Source organism: Pelophylax lessonae (assembly GCF_965119305.1).
Source record: "Pelophylax lessonae genome assembly, chromosome: 2".
In the NCBI taxonomy this organism is placed as follows: domain Eukaryota; kingdom Metazoa; phylum Chordata; class Amphibia; order Anura; family Ranidae; genus Pelophylax; species Pelophylax lessonae.
The window spans coordinates 528,546,111-528,568,498 of record NC_138769.1 but is presented as its reverse complement, the minus strand read 5'-3'; the positions used below and the strand labels follow the sequence as shown (position 1 = coordinate 528,568,498).

At 45.6% G+C, this 22,388-nt stretch overlaps 1 protein-coding gene across 1 annotated transcript in view; it reads right to left on the bottom strand.

The window, feature by feature from the left end:
* The window catches only part of DIAPH3 (diaphanous related formin 3), a 1,357,913-nt gene that overhangs the window by 575,405 nt on the left and 760,120 nt on the right, over positions 1 to 22,388 (bottom strand). Inside the window, exons 18-20 of the mRNA XM_082245041.1 lie at positions 17,513 to 17,605; positions 7,317 to 7,411; positions 6,488 to 6,589 (exon numbers count right to left, since the gene is read on the bottom strand). Coding sequence (XP_082101167.1) covers positions 6,488 to 6,589; positions 7,317 to 7,411; positions 17,513 to 17,605 — 290 coding nt within the window. The remainder of the gene's footprint in view (positions 1 to 6,487; positions 6,590 to 7,316; positions 7,412 to 17,512; positions 17,606 to 22,388) is intronic.

Here is a 22,388-nt window from a genome sequence, read left to right as displayed (position 1 = left end):
GGGGCGGGAGGAGAATGGGAACCGGGGGGTCCGACCATCCCAGGTAGGGGCCCACGTCAACCCCTAAACCCTCCAGGGGTAGTGGGGGGACAGCTGCTTACCACACCAGGAACAGGGTGGGCATCCCTCCAGACAGGACACTGCTCCATAGTAATGTGGGTGCTGTTGGCCAGAAGGAAACACTGTGAGTCAGGACGAAGTCAGTTCTTATGTGTCCACGCGAGACGTTTAACTCACAGCCCAGCCCAGATAGTATAGGATCTATACTATCCAGTTTGTCACCAAGTCCAGCACTTGATTGGAGCTCTCACAGGAACAAAATAATATAAGGAGGAAAAAATTCCATGTAAAAGGAAAGAAATTGCCAGGGCCAGAAATTCCCAGCAATAAACTAGGTCCTTACTCCTGACTAGGCAGAAAAAAACACAATGCCTATAGAAGGAAGTGGGAGTATACCCTCAGACACGTTCAAGCTTTTTCTCTGCCTAGTGTCCTACTCTTGTAGGGGGCAGTATAACCATACGGTCAAGATGATGAAGAGCTCTGTCCATCAAAAAAAGAGGAAAAAAAAATGTTATGCATTTAGTTAAATGTTAAGCTCCACTCTAATGTACAATCTACCAATTGTACATTAGAGTTGGTACTCTATAAAATAAATCATACAGCTCATACTAATTTTTGACTAAAATTGATTTTTGTAAGATCTTACCGTAAAATCCTTTTCTCTTAAGCTCATTGACAGACATAGTCCTCCTTGATTAATATCAACTCGGGTTATACTGCCCTCTACAGGAGTAGGACTAGACAGGAAAGAAAATGTTCTGGCCACACCTTAGGGACAGTCCCAGAGGGTATATCCTCTCTCTCTCTGCTACAGCAAATCAGTTATGTCACAAAGCAGTGTTTAGAGAATTTAACCCAACCCAACTCAGAAAACAGAGGGGCGGGTACTACGTCTGTCAATGAGCTTAAGAGAAAAGGATTTTACGGTAAGATCTTACAAAAATCCATTTTTCTCTGTCGCTCATTGACAGACGTAGTCCTCCTTGATTAATATCAACTTGGGACGTCCCAAAGCAGTGCCACAAATGAGGGGTGGGATAATGGAAATCAAAATCAAATCTAGAAGGCCCAACCGGTGCCAACTAGAAGTTTTAAAGGCTCATCAAAGGATGAGACTCAACTGAAAATCCAACGGAAAAAAAAAAAAAAACCCCGAGGTAGACCACCGGTCTCCTCAAATTGTGGCCTGCAAAACCTTGCGGCCAAATGAGGCATCCGCCGATGCCATCACATCAACTTTATAAAATTTTGTAAAGGTATGAACCGACGACCAGGTAGCCGCCTTGCACACCTGGACCACTGACGCCTGATGGCGGTAGGCCCAGGAAGTACTGAGCGCTCGAGTGGAGTGCACCTTAACAGGGAACGGAGGATTCTGACCCTTAATAGAATAAGCCTGTACCACCGTCTGTCTAATCCATTTGGAGATAGTCGCAGCAGATGCAGGCAAGCCCTTTCTGGGGCCATCCGTGATCACAAAAAGTGAATCCGTTTCACGGAACGATTCCGTAGTCTTCAGGTATACCCTGATTGCCCGAACTACATCCAAGGAATGCAACGCACATTCCCGAGGATGATTGGGCTTAGGACACAAGGAAGGTAGCACAATATCTTGATTCAGATGAAAGTCTGAAACCACCTTAGGAAGAAAGGATGGCTTCGGATGAATTACTACCTTATCCCTATGAACCACTAGATATGGGGAATGGCATGATAATGCAGCCAGTTCTGACACCCTGCGTGCAGAAGTAATGGCCACCAAGAAGGCCACCTTCTGGGATAATGTAAGCAAGGGAATCTCCCTGATATTTTCAAATGGAGGTTTCTGCAGAACCGACAAAACCAAATTAAGATCCCAGGGTGGTAAGGGGGCGCGCACTGGCGGAGCCAAGTGTCGCACCCCCTGGATGACATTCCGCACCAAGGAATGAGTAGCCAAAGGCTTCTGAAAGAAGATTGCTAACGCTGAAACTTGATCCTTGATGGTGCTCAAGGATAGTTTCTGCTCAACCCCCTTTTGCAGAAAAGCCAAAATTCGGGTCACCAAATAGGTACGTGGGGGAAATCCCAAAGATTCACACCACGCAATATAAGCCTTCCATGTGCGATAATAGACTTTGCTAGAAGTCGCTTTCCTTGCTTTAATTAGAGTAGGAATAACTGAAGCTGACAAGCCCCTGTCCTTCAGTACCTGGGTCTCAATGGCCAGGCCGTTAAAACCAGCGACTGTAAAGCACGATGGAAGACCGCAGATCCTCCCTGAGAAGAAGTCTCCAAGGAGCGTCTGCGACTAGCCTGCCCAAGTCGGCGTACTCGGCTTGACGAGGCCAGCCCGGAATTTCCAGGATAACTGGAGTTCCCTCCATCTCTATCCTGCGGAGAAATCTCAGCAGTGACTTGAGAGGGGGGAAGACATATAGTAGCTGATACTGCCCCTACGGGACGTTCAGCGCGTCTGCTGCGTCCGCTAGCGGATCGCGGGCACGAGTCACCAACCTCTGCACCTTCCTGTTGAGCCGAAATGCCAACAGATCCACCTGCGGGATGCCCTACTGAAGACACAGGTGGTGAAATCCTTGGTGATCGACCTAAGTCATCACCATGATATTGTCTGACTGGATCCGAACCGGGCTGCCCTAGAGCTGCTTGGTCCAGGCAATCAGACAAAGTCTGATTGCTCTCAGTTCCCACACATTTATCAGAAACTAAATTCCTATCGGAAGTGATGACTTCTCCTGGCTGAGCATTAGAGACTGAAGTCACCGGACCAGAGACTCCTTGGTCCGCTCGCTCAACCGGATCCGATTCCTGGAGGGAACTGGGAATGATCTTTGGAAAAGGTAAAGAAAACGTTCTGCTCAAGGAACGGAAACTACCGCTCCCTGTAGCATATGAATGTTGGAAGGGAAGAATCGCACCGGTAGAAGTGATCGACACTCGATCTTGTATCCTGATCATATGATCTCCTGAACCCCTTAGTCCGGGATTCAGGAAAGCCCTGAATCTGAACACCGGTGAAGACGTTCCCCCACCCCTGAGCTGGGTGGGGGCGCACCTTCAGGCTGTATTAGCCTTATCTTCAGGTTTGGCTGAGTCGGCCTTTTGTTTACCCGACCAGCGCCTTTTGAAACCTCCTGAAGGGGCTTTGCCCTTCACGCTCGCCCCAGCGGAGCGAACGAACCTCTTATGAGCGGAAAAGAAAGGTCCTCGCCTGTTACGAGGTCCTTTAGCTTTAGCAGTCTGTGGCAAAAAAGTGCTCTTGCCCCCAGTGACATTCTTTATGATCTCATCTAGGGTGGCCCAAAATAGGCGATCCCCCTGAAAAGGGAGATTAGCCAAAGCTTTCTTGGAACCTTGATCCGCCGACCAACACTTTAACCACAGCACACGTCTGAGGACTACTGCTGACATCGATGCATGCGCTAACAAGGGAGTGGCATCCAGGGCTGTGTCACAGACGAACTGTAATCCCTGTATAATTTGCTCCATCAAATCAGACGCTGCCTGGGGAATACTTCTCCCCTTTAAGTCATGGCGCAACAATTTTGCCCATTCTGTCAATGTTTGTGAAACTAAACCAATGGCAACCACTGGTCTAAAGGTTGACCCTATCAGGGAAAAAACAGTGCGGGATTCCGCTTCCACTTTTCGATCCACCGGATCCTTAAAGGACAGAGCGTCCTCCAACGGATAACAGTGGCTTTATTTAGTCTGGAAATCGGTGGATCCACCACTGGTGGTACCGTCCATTTTTTAATGAGGGATTCCTCAAACGGATAGCGTCTAGCAATGCGTTTGGAAATAGTAAGGATTCGTTTCGGATGATCCCATTCCTCTTTAATTTTATTACCAAAACATTTGGGTAAGGGAAAAACCTTTGCCGTCTTGGTAGGTTTACAAGTACCAAAGGGAATTTCCATCTCGGTTACCTCTGCCGGTGTAACCTCAAGTCTCAAGGTTTCCCGGACAGACACAACTAGTGCGTCCACCAATGCTTCTTCTTGTGCTATGGCGGAGGTAGAACCGTCCTCCTCACTATCTGAGGGAGCATTACCTGAGACAACAGCTCATGCAGAGGGACCTGCAGCTGCAATGACCATCTCAGAATCTGACTCTGAAGTATCAGATGAAATAGGGGTAGGCGGGGGTCGCTTTCTTGACCCCCGTCCCTGACAGGCCCTCTCCACCCGGGATACCAAAGACTCCAAAACTGCTGATAATGCATCAATACTCTGTGAACTGGAGGGTCCTGAGGCCACCTCAAGGGGATCAGGTGGGGATACATGTGTGGCAGGGTCCATGATTATACAAGACACTTGCCAGAAAAAAATAATTGCAATCAAAAAAATAAAACTTTTTCTTTTTTTTTTCTTTAGTCCCCCAGCGCAGCAGCGCCCCTCAGTGTTACCTGCTTTTGGACCCCTACAGAGAGAGAGAGAGAGACCCCAAGGCTCACCACTTGATGCTCAGAAGTTTCAATACAACCTGTTCCAGCACTGTCTGTTACAGACAGGAAGTCTTTGGCTTGCTTTCCTGGGTAAAAGGAGGCGGCTCCGCCCCTTAACACGCCTTCCGGCGCCTCCCCATAGCTCCTCGAGGTGTTTGGTCACCTCAAACATGGCCGCCCCCATGCTAGAGACACGAGGCTACGCCAATATGGAGGCCCCGTGCGATCTGCAGGAAAATGGCGGCGGCCTGTGTAGGATAGCGGCGGCTTGCAAGCTAGCAGCGGCCTGCAGGAGGTGTGCACTCGGCCTGTGCGGCCTGCGGGAGGTGTCCTCGGCCTGCCGGAGGTGTCCTCGGCCTGTGCGGCCTGCCGGAGGTGTCCTCGGCCTGTGCGGCCTGCCGGAGGTGTCCTCGGCCTGTGCGGCCTGCGCGAGTGTGCGCTGCGGGAGGCTGTGGAAGTGACCGGCTTTCTGGAGGGATGGCGACCTGCGGATGCAGTAACTCAGGCATCGGCCTGTATACACACTATGACAGGTAGGATACCTCTATACCTCAATAGTAATGCCTTTTAGTAGTTTGCCACTGACTTCAGTCACCCTTACAGTCATATAGTGACTTTAGATAGTCAGCTCCCAAAACAAGCCTCCTGGTTTCTTATTCACAAAATCACACTCAAATTGGGGGATCTGTGACCGGTTATAGGATAGAGGGGGGACCCAGAAACTGAGTGTCCGACCATCCCAGAGAGGGGCCCGCGTCCACCAACAAACCCGACAGGGGGAGAGGGGGAACATTCTACTCACCATACCGGAACCAGGCGGGCGCCAACTCCTGACAGAACCCCTCTCCACCGGGGTGGGGGGGCAGTCGACCAATACGGACGCCGTGACTCAGTTTGCAACTGGTCATTGGCGTCCAGGCGAGACGTTTAACTCGCAGGGTCAGTCCCCGTCCAGTGGGACTATGTCGCGGCCGACCCAGCGCGGAGCTATGGCCTACACGCGCTCGTAGGCTGAACTGGGGTGACCACTGGATCTCAACATCCAGCCCGTCGCCCAGTTTCAGCGTACTTGCTTGAAGATCTCACAGGAACACTGGAGAAGAAAAGCTGCCTAAAAAAATCTTGCCAGGACCAAAGATCCCAGCAAGGAACTTAGGTCATTACTCCTAACTTGACAGAAAAAAACTGATTTGCTGTAGCAGAGAGAGAGAGGATATACCCTCTGGGACTGCCCCTAAGGTGTGGCCAGAACATTTTCTTTCCTGTCTAGTCCTACTCCTGTAGAGGGCAGTATAACCCGAGTTGATATTAATCAAGGAGGACTACGTCTGTCAATGAGCGACAGAGAAAATGGTAATTTAGGCCTCATCTGAATTTCTGCTTTGGAGAAGCATGCCATGTAACAGGTGTTAAGGTACACTGATACTGAAAAGCTTAGTGCCCTCTGAGAAGCTACTGTGAACCACAAATATGGATCACATGTGGCGCAAGACTACCACAATATGATTTGAAAATACAAAATCATTATATAAGTAGATATAGAAACTGCATGTATCACAATAACAGTACATTGAGTCACATGGACATATAAGTAATATGCTGCACAAAAAGTAGTGGGGAAGCAAGAAAGCATAATTTTCATCAAGGCTAATTTATTAAATCTTACTTTTATACATCTTCCCAGTCATAATGACATAATTTCAGAAATACAACTGTACGTAATTCTATCCACTGTGACCTTTTATCTGAAAACCATTTATGGGAATTAGCACAGAAAATTCTGTATTTCTCAACACCTTTTTATCTCATAGCTATATAAAGCTGTCTAGCTTTGGAGTGGATTTACATCTCCTTCATCCTCGACTAAACTTATTCAGCTTGATCGAGCCACAAATGCAATTTTTTAATCCATTTATTTTTAATTGTATAATACAGACCAAAGTTATCTTAAAAATATAGTTAATAATAATCACTCACCACAACACCAAACTGCTCTGGTTCGGACAGGCTGCGATATTCATCTTTGAGTTTGGCCAATGCAGACAGTTGGGTTTGTTCAGGCATGTGCTTTATTAAATTCTAGTTTAGTAAATATGGAGGAAATAAAACATGAAAATAAATAGATAAATAAAATTAAATGCATACATGATTTAAACAGAATATGCAATGGTCTATCTATATATATATATATATATATATATATATATATATATATATATATATATATATATTTTTTTTTTTATGTATCCAGAAACACTTACAATAAAGAAAAAAAAAAAACTGTCTCTTACACACAGGAAAATAAACAGAATAGTAATTTGACTTGGGTCTGTCTGTGCTATATCTTTGGAGATCCCTTCACGGCACTATGGAGCTAGTAGGCAATTTGGACTTTTTTCTTCCATTTATCTACTTAAGTAAAGATGGTCATTAAGGTGAAGGGTAAAAGAGTCACATCTGGCTGCACATTGGTACCTGGAGTAGCCCCAACGTTTCCATGGAATTCACTTTTCAGTTTGCAACCATACACCATGGGTACAACATTTTTAAAAGTTTTTGAACGATAAAAGCAGTGGGAGCTTAAAAGGTTATAGAAAATGGAGGGGGAATTCAGGTTATTTTTCATGGAGGAAATGTGAGGCTCTGTATACATCCTAGATGTATAATTCAGGGTCCTCTTAGGGCAAATATGAATGGATCTGAAGACACATCATAAAACTGCAGGTACTGCAAGCCTACGTGTTATCAGCAATTTAAGTTTGTTGCCATTTGATCGACAAGGAATTTCTACTCTAAGAAGCCTTACCTGAACCATGGATTCTGAAAGTTGTGTTTCATCAATTTCTAATATGTTTTTTTTAATGTCTTCATAAGGCAATCGGTATGAACCTAAGAAAATTGCTGAAACATTGGGCAACAATTTAATTAGTAATTAATATAAATATTTAAAGGATACCATGATAAAACAATACAGTTTGTTGCTTTTGATTTTGAGCCAGTATGCATCATTTTCTACATAACACATTGTGGTATTATAAATTGAATTTACAACAAATGCAGATGTAACTAATAAAAAAAATAAATAAATAAATAACCTTACTGTGAATATCATGACTGTCATAACAGCACACAATCAAGGAAAATTAAGATATACTACAATGCACAAGAGTGAATTATGTTTGCAATCTTTTTTGTTGTGCTGTTCTGCTATTCCCTCTCTCATAGATAGACACATAGAGTAGCTTGCAAAAGTGAGTATACCCCTCACATTTTATAAATATTTTATTTTATCTTTTCATTTGACAACACAGAAGAAATTACACTTTGCTACAATGTTAAGAGTGTACAGCTTGTATAAGAGTGTAAATTTGCTGTCCTCTCAAAATGACAACACACAGCCATTTGTGTTTAAACCACTGGCAACAAAACTGAGTACACCCCTAACTGATGTGAATGTCCAAATTGGACCCAAAGTGCCAATATTTTGTGTGGCCACCATCATTTTCCAGCACTGCCTTAACCCTCTTTTGCTTGGAGTTCACCGGAGCTTCACAGGTTGCCACTGGAGTCCTCTTCCACTCCTCCATGAAGATATCACAGATCTGGTGGTTGTTAGAGACCTTGCGCTCCTCCACCTTCCGCTTGAGGATGCCCCACAGATGCTCAATAGGGGTTAGGTCTGGAGACATGCTTGGCCACTCCATCACCTTTAGCCTTAGCTTCTTTAGCCAGGCAGTGGTCGTCTTGGAGGTGTGTTTGGGGTCGTTATGTTGGCATACTGCACTGCGACCCAGTCTCCGAAGGGAGGGGATCATGCTCTGCTTCAGTATGTCACAGTACGCTGGCATTCCTGGTTTTCTCAAAGAACTGTAGCTCCCTAATGCCGGCAGCACTCCTGCAGCCCCAGATAATGACACTCCCACCACCATACTTGACCGTAGGTAAGACACATTTGTCTTTATACTCCTCACCCGGTTACCGCCCCACATGCTTGACACCATCTGAACCAAATATGTTTATCTTGGTCTCATAAGACCACAGAACATGGTTCCAGTAAATCCATGTCCTTAGTCTGCTCGTCTTCAGCAAACTGTTTGCGGGCTTTCTTGTGCATCATCTTTAGAAGTGGCTTCCTTCTGGAATGACAGACATGCAGACCGATTTGATGCAGTTTGCTGCGTATGCTCTGAGCACAAATAGAGCACTACTAGGCTGACCTCCCATCCCTTTAATCTCTGCAGCAATGCTGGCAGCACTCATACATCTCTTACCCAAATACAGCCTCTGGATATGACCCTCAGCACCTGCACTTAACTTCTTTGGTTGACCATGGCAAGGCATGTTCTAAATAGAACCTGTCATGTTAAAGCACTGCATGGTCTTAGCCACTGTGCTGCAGCTCAGTTTCAGGGTCTTGGCAATCTTCTTATAGCCTAGGCTGTCTTTATGTAGAGCAACCATTCTTTTTTTTCCGATCAGAGTGTTTTTTTTTTTTTTTTTTTGCCATGAGGTGCCATGTTGAACTTCCAGTTACCAGTATGAGAGAGTGAGAGTGATAGCACCAAATTTAAGACACCTGCTCCCCATTCACGCCCGAGACCTTGCAACACAAATGAGTCGCATGAGACCTGGGAGGGAAAATGGCTAACTGGGCCCAATTAGGGCATTTCCACTTAGGGGTGTACTCCCTTTTGTTTCCAGCGGTTTAGACATCAATGGCTGTGTGTTGAGTTATTTTGAGGGGACCGCAAATTTACACTGTTAAGCTGTACACTCACTACTTTACATTGTAGCAAAGTGTCATTTCTTCAGTGTTGTCACATGAAAATATATAATAAAAGATTTAAAAATATGTGAGGGGTGTACTCACTTTTGTGAGATACTGTAGATAGATAGATAGATAGATAGATAGATAGATAGATAGATAGATAGATAGATAGATAGATAGATAGATAGATAGATAGATAGATAGATAGATAGATAGATAGATAGATAGATAGATAGATAGATAGATAGATAGATAGATATATGCTCCATATAGTTCTTTGCGCCTTAGCAGTTAAAACAACAAAAATCAGTTATGCAGTAATTAGACTGCAGCTGCTTTATCATTGCCTACTTAGATGAACCATGAGAATGTTTTAAAACTACAACCCCCAATAACTAAATTAGGGGTTGCCATATTAAAGGACAAGTTAGGATGAAGATAGAGCTAATGAGTCACTCACAAGCAGACAAAAAAGAGCTGGGTGCTTATGTTTTTTATTTAAGTAACTAAACAGTTGCTGAAAGTGTATATAGAGTACATTTGTATGTGCATGTGTGTGTGTGTACACAGTATGTTCGGTTTCAATTTTGTTTATAAACAGCAATGATAACACAATTCTGGCTGCTATAGCAGCTGGGGGTGTGTATACTCTTGTCAAGCCAACTGCTGACTTTAAAGTGGAAGTGATACAGCAGGCTATTAATTTCCACAATCAGTGGAACCTTCCGATAAAAGTACCAGGAAGTGATGTGTACTATGTCCCTTCCTGGTCTGGATCGGTTATTCCCTGTCAGCACTGGATGGGCAATTATTAAAAATGTAAAAGTAACAAATAAAAAATATGAAAAAAAAAAAAAAACAATGTGCGTAACCACCACCCTATTTGTACATGCACATGGAACTATCAGCAATAAATTCTAGAACCATTAGTTATGGTTAACGGAAAATTTTGGGTACTGAAGTTTGCTGCAGCTTCATGGGTACAGCAAGTTTTAAGGCTAGACAAATTAGGTAACTTTTTACTCTGCACAAACTCATATTTTGTATTTTACAAAAAAAAAAAAAAAACATTTGGTAACATATTAGCTTTGTGTACTCTACCGTAAAATCCTTTTCTCCTAAGTTCATTGATGGACACAGTTCTCTAACCCATATTAGTAGGGTTATACTGCCCCCTACAGGAGTAGGACACTAGGCAGAAAAAAAGTTCTGGCTACGCCTATGGGCAGTCCCAGAGGGTACACCCTCTATCTTCCTGCATAGGATGCCCGTTTTGTATCAAAGTAGTGTCAGGAAGTAATACCAACCCAACTCAAAATAGAGGGGTGGGTACTGCGTCCGTCAATGAACTTAAGAGAAAAGGATATTATGGTAAGTCAAAAATCCAGTTTTCTCTATTGTTCATTGACGGACACAGTTCTCTGATCCATATCAGTAGGGGCATCCCAAAGCAGTGACATAAAATGAGGGGTGGGAACAGAAGAAAAGAACAAGTTCCCAAGGCTAAACATAGCCGACCAGGCAATATAGGACTACTAATTGCTGTATGTATTTACATCTATGAATACTCTTGTTACTATGATATATATTTGTTTTTTAGGGTTATTTTGCAAGGATTAATTGTTGTAGTTGTCATTCATGTATTTTACAGAGCATGTCTCATGCTGGCCCCTGGGTGGCAGTATAGTATCTTTCCTGTGGAGGTTACCCATTAATTTGGCATGCATTCGGGCACCCAGCTGGGGTTTGGGTTGGTACCCACATCTTTTCCTCCCCTTATATACCCCAAGCCCGCCAGCAAATAAGTGGCAGGTTTTCTGTGTGGCTGCTTCCGAGGTGCCTGCAGGACACTGCAGTTCACGCAGGAGTGCACTAGCCACAATATGGCGCCCCCAAAGGAAGTGACGCATGGGCGCCGGGTCTCGGCCCTGTCATTTTCGGTGGGACTGGTCTACAATTAGTCGGTGGTGAGGCAGGAAGCCAGCATTCAACTCCCTCTGCACGCTGGACTTTTACGCCAGGATCCCTTCAGGCAGGGCTACACCCTACAGTGACTCCACCTTAACAGGTACTAACTTCGCTGGATTTTTTCAGAATTTATGAAGGGGTACATAGGTTCTTTATGGCACAATCTAGTGGGTGCAACTACGCTGTACACTGCATGCATGCCTTGTCTTTGAATGTTCTTTTTCTGCATGGGCTTTGTGGTGATATCTACCATTTTCATCTTCTCCCAGTGAATTCACATTTGGGATTGTATGAATTAGGGCACCATCTCCTTACCTCTGCATTTAATCATTTCTCCTTGCCTCCTCTCATTGGGTTATTCCTCCTTCTGGGTTCTGGAGCCCCGTAAAAGCCATATATGGCAGAGGTTTGCATATTAACTACATGTACCTTACCCAATAGGATCACTTATAGGGGCTTTTGTTTCCCCTTATTGTTGCAAACCATTAGGTATTGCCATATATTTCCCCTTGGCGTTCCATACTTTGGGCAACAATCCCCACGCACTGTGGACTCGGTCCAGTGCTTGCTGTGCATCAGATACTGGATCTACCTGCCCCCATGGCGCTGGGACTACATCCCTGGTTTTACCTCCCTCGTGCTGGGACCTGGATGTACATTTGGCATGCTCTGTGATTTACATCAAATGGTAAGCATGACGTGACAGTCTGTCTACAGATGATAGGGGGATTATGTATTTAATTATGTATAGTAGTCTTGATGCTATTATTGCATGTATAATTTTCCTCTTATTTTTCTGTTTGTATAGCATCTAGAAACAGTGTTGTGACTCCAGTACACAGTCCCTGAAGAAGCCAATATGAGAGCTTTTCAGCCTCGGCGAAACATGTAGGACTTATCAAGTCACATTATACTGTCTCCACATTTTGGTTGATGCTTTGGATTATTGTCACCTTGCACATGCTTACAACTATGGTTTTAATATTTTATGTGTATTGATATGTTGTTATTTTTTCAATAAAGCATTATGCTTTTTTTATGAACTAAGTGTTGATTACTACAGACTTTTCCACAGCCTTAAAAGTCCAATTTTTATAGTGTGATAAGCAGTTGGCCTGTCATTTCTTTGACGACATTTACGACTATCACACTGACTTACCTTTTTATTATCAGGCAACATAGGACTCATCAGAACAAAAGATGAGGCCCACCTGAAAAACAGTAAACACCCTCAAGGAAGGTCAAAAGCCCTCCAAACAGCAGCCAGCAAAAATTATGAGGCCAAAAAGAGTCATCTGCAGACGCCAGCACATCCACCTCATAAAATTTGGTAAAGGAGTGAACAGATGACCAGGTAGCCGTCTTGCAACCTAAAGCACAGATGCCTGTATGGCAAAAGGACCAGGAAGCACCACACACCCGAGTAGAATGCGCTGAACCAGGGAAAGTTTGGACCTGACCCTTAACTGAATAAGCCTGCACCAGCAACTGTTCAATCCATCTGGAAATAGTCACAGCAGATGCAGGCAGCCCTGTTCTTTGGCCATTCGCGAGTACAGAGAGCGTACCCGAGTTAAAAAAAGACTCAGTGGTCGCCAAGTACACCTTGAGTGCCCAAACTCTATCCAGAGTATACAACGCACATTCCTTAGGATATGGGGGCTTAGGACACAAGATGGTAATAGAATATCCACGTGCAGGTTAACATGAGAAACCACCTTCGGAGGGAAGGACGGATCCGGACTAAGTACCACTTGGCCCCATGACCCAACATATAGGGATAACGACAGGACAATTTTGCCAGTGCCAACACCATGCGTGCAGAGTGACAGCAACCAAGAAGGCTACCTTCTGTAATAAGTTAGGCAGGGGATACCCTCGATACTCACAAACGGAGGGTCTTGAAGAACCGACTGCACCAAATCAAGGTCACCAGTAGGTGACAGGGGTCGCACCGGAAGAACCAAGTGTTGCACCCCTGGAAGAAGTTACACACCAGGAAACAGGTGGCCAACGGCCTTTGAAAGAAAATTGCCAAAGCCAAAATCTGACCCTTGACAGTACTCAAGGACAACTTTTTATCAACTCTCCGTTGAAGGAAGCCAAGATCCAGGCCACCAAGTAAGAGCGAGGTGGAGCCCAAGGAGACTCACATTGCGCAATATACAACTTTTTTGTATGATTAAAAAAAAAAAAAAACATCCTAGAAGACGCTGCCCACACTTTAAGCAGGGTGGGAATCACTGAAGCAGATAATCTTCTGTCCTTCAACACCTGGCTTTCAACAGGCAAGCCAGCAAGCTAGTGACCACAAAGCCGGATGGGAGATTGGCCCTGGAGGAATTCTCCAAGGAACGTCAGCGGCTAGCCTGACCAGCTTGGCGAGGCCAGTCCGGAGCCACGAGAATGACCAAAATCCCTTCCACCTTGATCCAGCGAAGGATTCTTGGCAGCAATTTGAGAAGAGGAAAGGCAGACAGCAGCTGATACTGACCTTGGCTCATCCGTGAGCACTTTCACACGACCATGCCGGCGTCAGCCTTGCACAGGTGACCATGCCAGCATCAGCCTTGCTCAGGTGACCATGCCAAACTTCTCAGCATCGTTAATGTTGAACATAGCGAACGTTCTTGCCTATGACAGAACCCATGGTGCCACCATTGCACCCGCCAGAGGGTCCTGGGAGCGGGTCACAACCCTGCACAATCCTGTAGATGGGATGCCAACAGATCCACGTCCGGAGTGCCCCCAACAAAGGCACAACTGCTGGAACACCTCCAGATGAGGACCATTCCCCTGCATCCAAGGCCTGTCGACTGAGGCAATCCCCCTGCCAATTTTTCCACACCTGGAAAGGGAACAGCAGAGAAAGCAGGTCAAGAAGCTCTGCCCAAGGAAGAATGGTCACTTCCAAGTCTGCAAGGACACCGTTGGAGCCCCCTTGGTGAATGACATAAGCCACGGTCAAGGCGTAGGCGATTGAGCGTGCACCAAGCAGCTGCAGATGCCCAATCCAGTGAACTAGGCAAAGCCAGATCACTCTCAGCTCCAGGACAGTAATCAGTAACCTGGATCCTCCAGGGACCATACTCCCGAAGCAGAGAACCTGTCGAGGACTCCACACCATCCGGACAGGCTTGCATCCGTGGTGACATTTGTCCAGTAAAAAGGGGAGGAAGGAGTCCAGATCTAGACTCCCTGGCTACCCTGCTCAACCAGAACCGCAAGTCCAGAGAGTTTGGATTCTAGTCCCATTCGAGAAGGAATGCCTTCTGGGGGATACCCGAGAGGGAGTGAGCGAAAGGGACTGTCTGAAAGACGACACCATCAGCCCCAGAATTTGCATGCAGGTCCGAAGGGAGGACCATGCGCAGTCTGGAATTCCCCGGAGGGAGAAGCACCCTGACTGAGGATGAGTCCAAAGTCAGGCCCAGATAGTCCAGTCTCATGGAAGGGAACAGGAATGATTTTAGAAGGTTCCAAATCCACCTGAACTCCTTCAGAGTTCTCATGGTGACTTCCAACTTTGTTGACAGCACCGTAGGGGACTCCATATGGAGAAGCAGTTCGGCCAGGAAACCAGGACCGATATGCCCCACTGCCACAAAAGCACCAGGACTGGAGCCAACACCTGTGTGAAGACCCGAGGAGAAGAAGCGACCAAGGGGTAACGCCACAACCCGATAACAGAAACTTCCCAATGGCAAAAAAACTGAGAACCCGTAGGTGTCTCGAACATAACAGAATGTGAAGGTAGGCAGCTTGACGACTATGGGGGCCAGGAATCCCCCTGATGTAGGAAAGCCACCATTGTGCAAACCGATACCATCTTGAATTTTTAAACCGCACTGAACCATCAAAGGGCCAGTAGGTCCAGCTTGTTGAACCAGAGCCTGAACTGCCCCACTAAGCGCCTCCAAGCCATCCGGGGACAGACATACATTGGAAGGGAAAACCTCACTGGGAAAAAACGGATGGAAACTCGATCTTGCAACTGGATCGCATGACCTCCTGAACCCAGCTGCCTGGGATCCGGGCAAGCCGCAGGTCCGAGAACCAGCAAGGACGATTCCCCACCCCCTAGATGGGTGAGGACGCACCTTCAGGTTGAGTAGGCCTTGTCCGCAGGTCTGGAAAAAATCAACTATCTCTTGTTCGCCAGACTAGGGTAGTTTGGAACCATCCGAGGAAGTCTTGAAGGACTTCGCCACATCGACTGTCCCAGAGGGATGAAGAAACTGTTTGTGAGCCGAAAGGGAGGTACCCCATCTGCGACGAAGGCCCGTACCCTTGTTAGCCTGTGGAACAAAAGCATTCTGCCCCCCGTGAGACCCTCATATAATGTCATCCAGAGAAGCGCCAAACAGGCGATCCCCCTGAAAGGGGATATCCATTAAGGACTTCTTAGAACTTGGATCCACAGACCAACAATCCGGTCAAGTATATGCCGGACAACCACCGCCGAAACAGACAGGTAACCAATACAAAGGAGCCTTGTCCAGCGTGGCATCGCAAACAATTGTAGCCCCTGCGCCAGCTGATCCAACAGCTCCCCCAGGGCAGGAGGGACTTGCCCCACACCAAGTCACAACTTTGGAACTCTGCCGATCAGGCAGAGTCTGCGTGGCAAGGGCAAACATGAACACTGTTCCCAGTGCAAACTCCACCAGGGAGTACAAATCATGGGCCACAGCCCGCGCCATCCTATTCCCCAAGTCCTTAAAGGACGGGGATTCCTCCACTGGGACGTTAGACCTATTCAGCCTAGAGACCGTACGTCCACCAAAGGAGGAACAGTCCTCTGTACCAAAGACTCCCCAAAAGGGTAATGTCTAGCCGCCACTTAAACACCCCACGGGAACGTCTCAGATGGTCCCATCCTACATGAGCATGCTAGCAAAATAAATAAGCTGCTCCGGATGGCATGTGATTGCCAGATGCTACCTGTGCCCCAGGCGCAGCCGCTGCTGCGTCCTCCAAATTGCAGGGTGTCACGCACCGAAACAGCGAGTGCATCCACCAGCGCCTGTATCAAGCATGGCAGGGGAGGTAGAGAGGTCATCCTCATCATCCGAGGAGACAGGGCGTGAGGTAACAGACCCAGCAGGGAGGCCAACATCTGCGGCAGGTCAGACTCAGAATCCGAGACATCAGATGAGGCAGGGGTAGATGGAGAAAACGTTTCAGCGCACCTCCCACCTCCGCCCGGGCCCAAATGTTTCCCGAACTGCCGAAAATGCATTGGACAGTGGAGACCTGGAAGGCCCTGCGGCGTTCGTGAGTGGGTCAGGTGGGGACACATGGCCTGCAGGGAACCATACTGAACCCGAGGAACTCACCAGAAAAAAATTGCAAAAAGTGGTGGCTTAATGAAAGGAAGTGAGCTAGGGAACTGCCTGGGGTGACGGGAGGGGCTCCTCCCACCAAAAGAATGCCTCCAGGCACTCCCACCGGCCTTCACAGCAAGAAAATTGAAGGAAAAATGGGCGACAATGGGTGTACCAAGATGGCCACCGCCATTGAAGCAGATGGAGGCTACAATAAAATGGCCACCCTGAACGCTGTAATCAGAACCCACAGGACCCCCCGCCTGCCCATCTATACAATCAAGCAGCATAGCCAGAACTTTTTTTTTCTGCCTAGTGTCCTACTCCTGTAGGGGGCAGTTTAACCCTACTGATATGGATCAGAGAACTGTGTCCGTCAATGGACGATAGAGAAATGACAATTTACAACCACTGCTATTATATTTTCCAGGGTCTCTGCTTTCTGAAACAATGTTTCTGAAAGTAGAGGTTTTAAGAGTAACTAATCTTCACACCATACACCTCTTTCACATAGGCAATCTGATCAGCTACGCCTGTCAGCTTTCCAGACGGACCTGATCTAACCCTCCAGTTTCCTCTATGGAGCAGCAGATGTATATGTCCACTGACATTCACCACCATCCAAACGGCCAAAAAAAGACAGATGAAGGGCAGATCAGATGGCATCGGATGAAAATGGACAAGCGGTCCATTTCCATCCGAATGCCCCATAAATGAGAGAAGGTTGTGTCCGTGTCCGCTCTGCATAGTGGAGCAAACACGGACCTGTCATTCTCCTGCTTAGCGGGGGATCAGCGGAGAGATCCCCCACTGAGCAAGCGGATATTGCTTCATGGAGGTGCCTGTGTGAAAAGGGCCTAAAATGTGCATTTTAGTATGTCTGGAAAAAAAAAAGAAAAAACAAGCTTCAGAGATTGTAGCTCTTTGCAGTTTACTTACACAAATTTTGGGCAACTTTTGGCTCCAGCACTTTCAGTTCCTTTATTCTTTTCTTAATAGCAGGAGTATCTTCAATTTCATCATTTTTATTCACTGTTTTATGTCACAATGAAAACACAAAATTATTTTTCTTCATACATGAAAAACAAGATAAAGATTTAAGCCAAGAACAAATAAGCAAAAAAGCTAAAGATAAACGGTTACAAGACAGTTTTAGCATTTCTTACTATGCAGAAATGGATTTAGTGGTAACACTAAAGAAATCCCATTAAAGAATTCTGCTCTGGCGGGTCTCTCTCTCTTTTTTTTTTTTTTTTAAAGTAACTATAATAAGTGTAGCAGTCCTAATTCTTCACAGAAACCGGTCAGGGCAGACAGATGTGGACTGTCATTGCAGACCCATTATTTAAAAAAAAAAAAAAAAAAAAATGCTAGCTGTGTAGCTGTAATACTTTAGCTTCAGTTTTGTTTTGTTTTTTTTTCTGATTCACCAACTGGGAAAAAGTATTGTGTTGATGAATTACACTTGACCGTTATTATTGGTTTCAACATCTTTAGGCCAAATATACATTTTAAAATTTCTCACACTTTAGAAATTAAGATATTAGTAGGACTTCAGTCACACTGGCACTCCTGCTTCTAGCTTTTCTAAACAGAAGTAGGCTCCATTCACATTAGGTCGCTCCGACTTAGGGGGGTGACCTTATGAAGTCGTGTGCAGCGCGACTTGCACTGACTTCACATAATGGAAGTCAATGCAAGTCGCCTCCAGGTCGCCCCAAAGTAGTACAGGACCCTTTTTCTAAGTCGGAGTGACTTGTGTCGCTCCTATTAGAACGGCTCCTGTACTACACAGTGGGAGCGGGAGGACAGCGACTTGTCAGGCTGACAAGTCGCCTGACAAGTTGGATCAATGTGAATGGACACGTAGGGTTTTGGAAAAAAATAAAAAAACAAAACTTGTTTATATTAAAGCTTTAGAGCAGGTTTAGTGTTTAATCCTGTATAGAGTGTCTAATAAGATCCAGGATGCACATATTTCTTTAATTAATTTTGGCTACAAAAGACGCATTAGGGCTTATTTTCAGGGGGGTGGGGGGGTCTTATGAACCTTGGTGATCCTGCCAGTTCCTTTGCCCCCATCTTCTCTCCATCTCCCTTCCTGCCAGCTTAGGCGCCTGTAGCATTAGTATTAAGAAATCCTGAAATCTGCTCTGTTACAGGATTATACAAGGTGTGTGTGTGTTTGTGTAAAATGTTTGCACAAAATACATTATTTACAGCGCTGCTGTGCCTTCAAGTGACCTCCTATTACTCTCCAACTCTCCTGCCGCCTGATGTCAGCGGGGAATCTCCCCCCTCCCTCTGCACTGCATGGAGCAGAGAAGAGAGCTCTGGCAGGTCACGTGAGCGCCCAGTGCTGTAAATGACTGGATTTTGTAAGAAATTACCGTAAAATCCTTTTCTCTGAAGTTCGACAGACGTAGCTCCTTATCTTCATGATTCATAGGGTTATGCTCCTCCTCCTAGGAATAGGCACTAGGCAGGAAAATAGTAAACCATGCTTATGGGAGCAGTCCCTGCAGGCACAGCCCCTCAGAGTCTGCTATCATCAAACAGTTTAGTTGCAAGCAGTGTTTAGAAGACAAAAAACCCCATACCTCAGAAGTAGAGGGGAGGGTACTGTGTCTGTCGAGCTTAAGAGAAAAGGATTTTACGGTAAGTTCTAACAAAAATCCAGTTTTCTCTATCGTTCATCGACATATGCAGATCCTTATCTTCATGACTCTTAGGGATGTCCCAAAGCAGTATAATCATTAGGGGTGGGAAAAAATGCAGAAACAAAACGTAAGTCCCCAATGGCTAAACTTGGCCAACCAGGCAACATGGAGCTCAACCAAGAACAACTGGAGCTCACCCAGGAAAAATCAAAGAGACACTAAACAGAGATCTATTTTAGCAGCCAAAAGAAGCATCCGTGAATGCCAACACATCTACCTTGTAGAATTTTGTGAACGTATGCACAGACAACCAAGTTGCCGCCTTGCAAACATGTAGCAAAGACGCCTGATGGCTAAAAGCCCAAGAGGCACTCAGCGCTCTCATAGAATGAGCCTTCACTGGGAAAGCAGGAACCTGACCCCTCAGTGAATAGGCCTGTACCACCGTCTGCCTAATCCATGTGAAAATGGTTGCAGTAGACACAACCAATCCCTTACGAGGTCCATCAGTAAGGACAAAAAGAGTGTTGGATTTTCTAAAGGACTCGGTGGTCTCTAAATAGACCCTGATCACCTGAACTACATCCAAAGAATGCAAGGCATACTCCTTAGAATGCTAAGGTTTACGGCAAAGTGAAGGCAACACAATGTCTTCATTCAGATGAAGATCAGAAACCACCTTAGGAAGGAATGACTGATTAGGTCAAAGTACCACCTTATCCATGTGTACCACCAAATAAGGTGAGTGGCAAGACAACACCGCCAATTCAGATACCCTGCGGGCAGAAGTGTCCACTTCCCGGACAAAGATGACCCCTAAGCTGTATTTTGGTATGTCTGTGATAACGCCCTAAGAGGAGGCGAAACGCGTAGACGCAATTTCCGGTCTACGTCCTAGCGGTACGTCACTTCCGGTGCGGTGGAACACACACCGTAACCACGGAGTTCACTCCCAAGCTCACGCCACAACCAGGAAGGACTGCACATCATTTCTAGGATATTGTCTGCCTGTATACACGCTGCTAAATGTGAGTTTTTATTCTTGATTTGAGCAATAAATATTTTATCGGATTTACACTATTGTGAGCATCCTTCTCTCCATACATATGCATCGGGTTATTGAGAGCCATTGAAGGTACAGACACCTTGATCCTAAGGATTGCTGCAACTGGTTCCTTACTGGGACACAAGCTCTGTTGACCCTTCTCAGCTATACAGCTTAGGGGTCATCTTTGTCCGGTAAGTGGACACTCAAAGGGGGAGGATCGGCACCATTCACTGCACTGGAATGATAGCATGATTGTGCACTTTTCTCTTGGCACTGCAGCACTTTTTTGGGACTCATTTGGACTCTTTTTGATACTATTTATTTGAGAAGTAATACTGTATTTATTGTTTGGCATTATTTATTTTACAGCTTTTTCACGTATTATATCCAACCCCCAAGGGGGGCATTGTATGTTTATACACGTATGCCTTTTTGCACATAGGTTTTGCACAACTATTTGCACAAGCATTTGCACGTTGCACTTTATAAGTTACTTTATTGTAGGAATTGTTTATTCATACTTGGTCTGACCATTCCAGGGAGTAGTCCACACACGCCCCGCGACTGCCAAGGGTGTTAGGGGGGACAACTTTACTCACCATACCAAAGGTACCAGGTGGGCGCCACTCGGAAACAGATCACCTCCCACCCTTGGATGGGGGTGTTGTTAGCCAACGGGAAGCTGCAACTCTAGGTTGATGCGTCCCAGCAAGACTGTCCGCTCGCAGACTCGTCCCCATCCATCGGGGCACTGTTGTGGCAAGGCCTAATTCTGGACTATAACCTGCTCATGCTCACTGGCCAGGCTGGGATACCTTAAGGATCTAAATTATCCAATGTGAAACCGCAGCCAGGTGTTGCTTGCAGATCCTCTGGATCCTGGTCCTCAGGAACTAACTAGTTAAAAATTAAAAAAATAAATCACAAACTTTCCCTGCTACAGCTAAGACCGAAGTCCCAGCAGGGAGCTAGGTCCTATTCCTAACACTAGGCAGAAAAAAACTGATGATAGCAGAGTCTGAAGGGTTTTGCCTGCAGGGACAGCCCCCATAGGCATGGTTAAGTTTTTTTCCTGCCTAGTGCCTATTCCTAGGAGGAGGAGCATAACCCTATAAGACATAAAGATAATGAGCTGTGTCTGTCGATGAATGATAGAGAAAAGGTATTTTGCACAATAATTTTACATAAACACACACATTACATGTTATATAATCCTGTAACAGAATGCATTACAGGATTTCTTTATACTAATGCTTCAGATTCCTAAGCGGACAGGAAGAGAAGGTGGGGGAGAGAAGGCAGGGGGACATAGGACCTGTCAGGATCAACCAGGTAAATAAGCCTCAATGTGTCTTTTGTAGCGAAATAATATAAGACCCAGTCTTATTTTCGGGGGAAACAAGGTATGTGTTTAGAAATGTCCTCTAAATGCATATAAACACAGGTTTGATAAGGTCAGTGTAAATAGGGCCTACGAGTCAGAGCACTGCTAGCCTATAGGAAGCAGGGGATATAACAAGTAACCATGATGAATGCTTACAGTCAAAATAACAGTGCAATTAACAAGATGATGCAGATTTTTAATAAAAATAAAATTTCCTGACTATATCCTGTAAACACAATAATTAAACACAGGTTTATGGTAACTAGTTGTCACCATAGTTAGGACTGGGAATCCTGAAGTCGGAATGGGAAGTGTCCAAAGGTGGTCAAGGGAAGCAGTTCAGGTACCACAACAGTAAAGATTTAAAGGATAAGTTCACCTTGTATTGATTGATAGGGAGGGTGGATCAGTTATATGGGTGTTACACACAACATGTTACAAATGTGAACTTGACCTTTAATCTTTGAAAATCTAGCTTCTAGCTAGGGTTACCACCTTATTCCTTTAAACCTGAACACTTATTAATTACACAGGTTCTGTGGCTGCTTAATTAAGCTCACTTGGTCCCTTATCTCCATTAAATTAACCTCAGAACCTATGCAATTACTATGTTTTCGGGTTTAAAGGGATGAGGTGGCAACCCTACTTTTAGCTCCTAGCGGGTGTGGGGGGGGGGGGGGGAGCAAGGAAGGGGAGGTGCAAAGGCTAATATGACTATTCACA